General features: G+C 60.0%; 1 protein-coding gene across 3 annotated transcripts; it reads right to left on the bottom strand.

Annotated features, from left to right (window-relative positions):
* Positions 1 to 180: 180 nt before the first annotated feature.
* OSR1 (odd-skipped related transciption factor 1) lies at positions 181 to 6,824 on the bottom strand. 3 transcript variants are annotated; one of them, XM_023756476.1, is made up of 4 exons: positions 6,497 to 6,824; positions 2,742 to 3,268; positions 1,380 to 2,079; positions 181 to 670 (listed from the first exon to the last, which is right to left on the bottom strand). In XM_023756476.1, exons 3-4 carry the CDS (start codon positions 2,045 to 2,047, stop codon positions 535 to 537), a joined length of 804 nt encoding a protein of 267 aa, XP_023612244.1. In that variant the 5' UTR covers positions 2,048 to 2,079; positions 2,742 to 3,268; positions 6,497 to 6,824; the 3' UTR covers positions 181 to 534. The 3 variants fall into 3 exon arrangements, with proteins under 3 accessions (XP_023612244.1, XP_006091788.1, XP_023612245.1); XM_006091726.3 differs by lacking the exon at positions 2,742 to 3,268 and having other exon boundaries at positions 6,497 to 6,823; XM_023756477.1 differs by lacking the exons at positions 2,742 to 3,268; positions 6,497 to 6,824 and adding an exon at positions 2,370 to 2,728.
* Between the last annotated feature and the right edge of the window lie 468 nt (positions 6,825 to 7,292).

Raw genomic sequence — 7,292 nt, 5'->3', positions numbered from 1 at the left:
TATTATCGTCTCGACTCCACCCCCACCACTATATAACACTAAAATATCGATACACGGATTACACTTCAGGGTCCAAAGGGGGGGTTCTCCCGGACGGAAGTCTAAAAGCATTTAGAAAGCAGAACTTGTGGTCCTCTCCCCTCTTTGTCCGCAGTCAGAGTTACAAGCTTATATGGTCAAAGAAAAAAAAATAATAAAGAAAACGTATAAAATAACAATAGAAAAAGTAATACTTCTGGGAGAGGCGCCGCTGCGGCTCCGCGGAGCTTTCGTTCTTCTTATATATTTTTTTAAATGGAGTTTCCCTTCCGCCACGTGAGTACCGCCTTTTTGGCCAAGAGTTTAGCCGCGTCCTGGGGGAGCCGCCCTGGCTGCCGGTCATGGCCCCCGGGCGGGGCTCCGTAGTTCTGCAAGCGGCCGGGACCCAAGGGACGTGGTCCGGGAAGGTCCGCTAGAGTCGCCTTCTGGCTTCTGGTCCCTCTGGAGGCGGCGGCAGCGGCGGGCCCCAGGACCCTGGTGAGCAGGAGGCTCTGTTTAGCATTTGATCTTGGAGGTTTTGAGCTCCTTCACCTGTGAGTGCAGCGTCTTGTGGACAGCGAGAGTCCTGGACTGGCAGAAGCCCTTCCCGCACTCTTGACACTTGAAAGGCTTTTCTTTGGAGTGAATATATCTGAGGACACAAACAGACAGGGAATTAACTAATCCTTGCAACATGATGCGATGTTAGAAACAGTTGCCCAAGATCCCCTCCCCCAACGGTGAGGTGCTTGCCCTCAAAAGAAAGGGGGGGAGGGGCCTGCGGGGTACCTAGAGTGGAGCTGGCAAAATGCTGTTTGCGGATGGAGCAGGGAGGTGGGAGAGAACACCCGCATGCCCTCCTTATAAGGCCGGGGTCAGCGCTGAAGGTGAGTGAGGGGACCTGCAGCCGGAGCTGCACTGTCCCAGAGGGGACCCACCAGCCACATGTGGTTATTAAAATAGAAATTAAACAAAACGTAAAAGTTAGTCTGTCAGTCACACTCCTTGCCCATTCCAAATGCTGAGTTGTCACATGCATGGAGTGTCACTCTCCACTGTAGCAGGGAGTTGCACTGGACAGCACTGAGGATGGAGGGAGGGGTAAGAAGTCCTGCATCCTTGTCCTTGTCTGGAGCTCAGGGAGACCTGACTTAATCTCCCGTCCTATGTATCCCCTGTTCTCTCCCCCCATGCTGCTCCGAAAACTGATCCCTGGCTTCCTTCGCTATTTTAGGGAATTCCCAAAAGCTGGGGAGCCCCTGGGGGGTGGGGTGTCTCCAGAACCTCCTCGTTAGGGAGGAGGATGGTGAGGACAGAGGCAGACAGGCAGTTCTATTCTGGGGCCACCCACGGTGCCGCACCTGTGGTCTCTGAGGTGGTCTTGCCTCCGGAAGGCTTTGTGGCAGATGTCACAGGTGTAGGGCCGCTCGTCCGTGTGCGTCCGCTCGTGGATAAGGAGGTTGTAGGACTTGGTGAAGTGGCGGCCACAGAACTTGCAGACAAACTCCTTCTTGGTCTTGGAGGGCAGGCGTCCTCTCGTGGGTTTCTTTTCTGGGGACAGCTTGGTCACATCCAGGAGGGCGCCCAGCCCACCAGCAGGGGAGCCAGGACCCTCCCCACGGCCAAGCTTGGATGGATCTTCTTGCGTGGCGGCCAAGGCCAGGTTGGCAAAATCAAAGCGGGGCTTGGTCTTGAGCGCCACGGGGCCGCCGCCTCCAGCGGTGATCTCTGGCTTGGGCTGGATGACGTGGGGGAACCAGGGAAAGGCTGGCAGCTGGAAGCGTGCATCCACCAGGTTGGACACGGCTCCTGGCACTTTGGAAAAAGAGGAGCGCGGCAAGTGCATGGCCGGGTAGCCCAGCGTCCACTGGTGCAGGTGCACGGCGTGCAGCGCGCTGAAGCCGTACAGGTTGGGCAGGTGGTCCGAGGGCACCGTGGGCAGGCCGTTTACCGCCTGGAGAAAGGAGTAGTTGGTGAGCTGCAGGGAGGGGTGGATGGGCACTGGTGCGGGCAAGGTTTTGCTGCCCATTGTGGTCGTGTCTGTGGGTTCTCAATCTGGGTCTGCAAAGAGAAGAAGGGAGTGGGGAGAGGACAAGTTCAGGGTAAAGCATCCTCCTGAATTCCAGCCCAGCTGTTTCCTTCCTGTCCTCCAGTGCAGGAGCCTGGAGTCTAAGACACCACCCAGGGAACCCACTGATCTCAAAGAAGAAAAAGAAGAAGGCAGGAACCCACTGTGATCCAAGGGCTCCCTCCAAATGGCCTCTGGCACAGATGCACAATTTGATAGAGGAACCAGCAAAAAAGTAAATCCAACGCAATGCAACCGACTTAAAGGAAGGAGTGTGGCTTACATGTTTCTAAGAAAGGCAGAAACACGGGGAAACTGGCATGCAGGAACTTCCATCCACGCAAGCCCGAGTCAACACAAAAGTATACTCTCCTGCAAAGATAACAGGAACCCCTGGAAACACACTTACATACTCACGTGCAAATAAACACAGAAACACACAGGGACAGACCCACATATTACGAAGCAGAGTTGACAACAAGGTGCAAAGATGAAGTAGGAAGAGCAGTGTCCTACAAAGTGCAGGGAGCCACACACAAATACGAGCGGCATCATTCCGTACTCAGGAAGAGCCTTCTAGACAGACAGCACCCGTCCAGGCTCACACAAACCCATGCATTTCCCCGCTCCTGTGCATGGCGGTCTACCAGCTGACCTTCAGTTTGGCCTCCAGAAGCCATCTGCTCTTTCTCCTCAAAACTCTCAACGTTGACCACAGATTTGCTTTTCGGACTCACTGTGAATGAGCCCTGTTGACAACCCCCTCTCTGAAGCTGTTTGTGGACTGATGCCCTTGGGGGTCACCTTCCTTTCAGGGAGCACACTGACACCCATCTTCATGAACTCAGTCAAACATCTGCAGTTGCACACAAGGGGACTTAGGCGCCCTCCCTACCCCATAAAAAGGGGGGCAGGGGCTTTGGAGTTTCTTGGGGGGTGTTTGTGTGTGTGGTGAGCCCTGGACAGGTGGGTATGCCCGAGGGCAAGAAAGAGCATGGAGGCCCGGCACCACTGCTGGGCTCCAGCCACCGTCCAGCTGCAAGGCCAGAGGGAAGTCATGCGGAAGTGACCAACAGGCTGGCATCTCCTGGCCTCTTGGGTCAGGGTCTCCAGTCTCCACGGACAGGGCTGTGCTCTGCAGAGAGGCCTGTATCTCTGTCTTTCCCAGACACTCAGGTCTGTCTCACGGAGGCAAAAACAAGAGGAACGAAAGTGAAAAGCGCACCCTCTCGGAGCTGAACTCCCTCCAGGACACTCAAGTGCTGACCGCCCTCTCCTCTAGGCTCTGCACTGAGGGCTACTCAGGAAGTCCTTGTGGGGCAGGGAGCTTGGGACACCCTTCTCCTTTGGCCCCCTCCCCCCCCCAGTCCTCTGAGGCCCACTTCCTTTACCCCTTCTTCCCCCTCTCCTCCTCCTCAGATCTCTCCTTCCCTGGGTACAGATCTCTGCTCTGCTTCCCCCTTCACCGCACAGGCTGACACCTATCCAGGCAGGGTGGGCGCCTGGCTCCCCTCAGCCCAGGCCCAGACTCAGCTGCCTTTCTTTGCAGCAAAGCCTTTAAGGAGAAGAAAGTGGCGCACTCGCTGGCGGTGGCGGGAAGAGCGAGGACAATCTGGACCCCGGAACCTTGTCCCCTGGAGGGTCACTCGCTGTGTGTTCGGCCAAAAGGACAGAAGCTCTGCTGGGGGTGGGAGTGGGGGGTTTTCAAAACTCCCTGCGGCGAAGATGTGCGTGCTCGGGTTCCCTTGGCAGTTGAATGAAAACCTGGTCTGACCGCAGCAATTAATTCAGCCTCCGGGCTAGGAGAGGCTCAGATCTGCCGCGGCCGAGCCTCCAGAACGCAGCGCTGGCGGCCGGCGGGCAGGGCCCTGGCCTCTGCCCCCATCTTCTCTGCTGCCCCAAGCGAAGGCACGTGGGGGACCAGCGGAGACGATCCTAGAACTTGGGACTCGGGGAAGCAACCTAGGAACCGGGCCAGAGGGAAAACAGGGGCCGTTTTGTGTTGGGAGGGAAGGAGGGAGGAGAAGGAGAAGGAGAAGGAGAAAACTCGCCAACTTCAAAGGTTGGCGAGGTGAGCGCTCTTTGATTTGCTGTCACCTCCTCCTCCCCCAGGAGCTGGAAATCAGATCGCTATCTCTGGCTCCCCGGGACCTGCCTCGGGCCCTCCGCTCCCTGGTCTCGGTGCTCGGCCTACCCGCGGCCAAGTGAGCGGCGGGACTCCGGCCGCACGCAGGTCCGAGCCCGCTCTGTGCCCGAGTGGGAGAACCCAAGCACCTGGCGTGCCCACCTGGCCCGTCCTCGCCCACCGCCAGGAGCGAAGACGCGGGCTCGGCTCGGCGGGCGGGCGGGCGGAGGGGCGCTTGCAGCCACCAGGGCTCCTGGAGCCAACCTTCCGGGCCCTCTGCCTGATCTTGTTTTCCCCAACACTCGGTTTATTTTCCTCCGCCGCGGGCACAGCCAGTTTCGTATTTTCTGCCCCATCCCGAGGACAGGGCTCCCCAGACTCTCGCCAACCGACTGTGACTTTCCCGGGGACGAAATTCGTTCGAAACGTGGCTCTTTGCACGAGTACCGAGAAGGGGCCGAATGCACGATCCGGTTTCTGGCGGTCAGCTAAGAGAAAAACACAGCTCACCCTGGCGCACCCGCCGGACAGGGTGAGCTCTGCTTGCCCTGACCCTGGAACCCCAGCGTGAACTCTTTAGATCATTCAGTCTGAGAGGGAACCCCTTTCCCCAGGCCCGGCATCCACTGCGCCAGGAGCCGGGGGCCTCCGGACCTCGGAGGTGCGGTTCAAGGTCCCCACTACACGCAGCAAATGCGTTTCGCCCTTGGAAGCCGGAGTCCCCGCGCGGTGGAGCGCCAATCCCAGGTCTGCAGCCAGCCCTCAGCCGGGCATTAATGGAGTGTGCAGAGTCTATTAAAGTGGTTTATTCGGGGCTAATTGAGCGTGTGCGAGTTAACTGCTTGCATTAATGAGGACGGAGCGAGCTCCACGAGCTTGCGACTGGAGGAGCCCAGCGGTAGCCCCAGAAAATCATCCTGGACATGGAATCCCCGAAACGAGTGACAGGCGGCCGAGCCGCGGGCGGGAGGATTGTCCGGCCCGGCTACTTTTGTTGAATTTTCCCACGGAATGAGATCAAACGAATCCTTCTGCTAGGCTGCCATTCGCCTCATTTAAACGCCCTCTGCGTCCTTAGCGATCTGCTCCCCAATCTTAATGAAACCACAATTACTTAGAGGAGCCTTAGGGTGGAACGTCTACCAGGGGTCTCCCTCCACCCGGATCCCCTGTCCCTGCCAACCCTTCTCTTCTCTACGAGGCTGCGAACCTGGGGAACGAACTAGCCTCGCACGTGGTTTCTGTTCCCAGGAGCCAGCACACAGCTCCTAGCCCGGTGAAATTTACCAAGTTGTGGCAACAAAGAAACTCCTGGCTGCTTTACACCCCTCCAGCCTACCCCGCGCTGCCGCTCCTGGGGGGGCTGCTGCAAAGGTGCTGCGTGTGGGTTTTCATTCTCATCCGAGACGTCTCTGGGGAGAAATGCGCTCAACAGGCCACCCCTCACCTCTTTCCCTCTTATCTCAGGCTCCCACCTCTCCCGAAAGCTGGGTTTGGGGACAGTGAGGGGAGCAAACGAATTCTTCCTTCCCAAACCCCAACCTGGAGACACCCGCCGCTCCATCGTGTTTCTGCCGGGTCGGCGGGGCGGTCTCCAGTTGGGAAGTGGTGCTCGCACCCCCAGCGCGCACCGGACAGTGGTGGGTTGCACTCCAGGCCTTGATCACTCAGAGCAATCATCCCCTAGAACACCCCAAGTCAGAGCGCCAGGGCGAGCCGGGTCAGGCACGGGGTCCTGCGCTCCCTGGTCGAGCCCCCCCTCAAACCTGAGCGCAACTACACAAAAGACAGATTCGCAAGAAGCGCGACCCCGCGAGGGGAATGCACCTGTCCCCGGGCGATGGCCGCGGCCGTGGCCATCCATCCACTCTCTTCCTTCTCCGCCAGCTAAGTTCAGGCTGAGCGAGGCGCCGCTCTCGGGAAGTTTGTGTCCGCTGAAGTTGCTGCATTTTCTTACAGGGACCCCCCCCACCCCAGACTGACTTCCCAAATCCGTGGACACCTCGCCCCGGATTTCACGGAGTCTGGCCCCGCTGGGGACAGTCGTGGAAGCCCGCCCTCTCATTCCCAGGAGGTCAGAGGCCGGGGACCCCCTGAGCCAGCACCCCCAACCACCCTGGGCTGCAGCGGCTCTCACTTTCGCCAAGTCCTGCAGCCTTCGTCTGGCCGGAGGAGCGCGCTTCGGGGATACTGAGAGAGAGGGGACACCAACGCGCAGTGACAGGCGGCCGGGAGTCCCGCCCGCCTTCCCCTCGCCGCGCCGGGGCGCCCCGGGCTGCAGTTACCTTGGTCCGCGGCGGTCCCGGGCTCAGCGCGTCTCTGCGGCTCCCGCTGCGGGGGACCCGGGAAGCCAGAGGCACTGGATTCCACAGGCACCCCCGAGCTCGGAGTCCTGGCCCCTCTCCGGCTGCGGGGACTCGGAGCGCCCGACGCGCGGGAAGCGCTCAGCGGCCGCGGAGTTCCGGCCGCCGGGGATGGTGAGTCCCGCTCGCGGCTCGCGGCTCCCGGCTCCCGGGTTGGGTCTGAACCGGCAAAGGCTGAGAACGTGCTGGGGAGAGACCGAGCTCAGACTCACTCATCCCTTAGCACCGAGCCGCCTACTTATTTTAATCCACCACCCTCCCTCCTCCTTTCTCCCTCCTCCCGGCCTCGGGATTCCACCCCTCCCTCCCCTGCCCCCCAACCCTGCCCCGCGCCTGCGCACTGAGAAACAAAGTTTTGCTGACCCGGGCAGCCGTCTTTGGCAGCTGCGCTCGCTGAGCCCCGGCCTCCCGGGACCTGCGTTCCCAGCTCGTCAGTCCCGTGCGACCCCCTCTGTGTGGTTAGGCCGCCCTCGAGGGCACCCCGATGGCGCTGGGAGAAACAGCCCCTAGCAGATGAGAGCCTGGGTCTCCGGGCGTTCCGAGGTCCTACTCCTGTGCGCCTAGGACACAGCCTGTGCCGAGTGGAGACGGGGTCGCCGGGGATCCCCGCTGGGGCTCAGCACACTCGGGCCCCTGGCAGAGTCTCCTCTTCTCCCAGAATCCCTTCCCAGAGTGGGAGGGTCCCGGGCGTGGAGCAGCCCCTGGACTTCCCAGCGTG

Source organism: Myotis lucifugus, unplaced genomic scaffold (assembly GCF_000147115.1).
Source record: "Myotis lucifugus unplaced genomic scaffold, Myoluc2.0 scaffold_94, whole genome shotgun sequence".
Lineage (NCBI taxonomy): Eukaryota > Metazoa > Chordata > Mammalia > Chiroptera > Vespertilionidae > Myotis > Myotis lucifugus.
The sequence above is the reverse complement of the archived record's forward strand: the minus strand, read 5'-3'. Positions and strand labels throughout refer to the sequence as shown.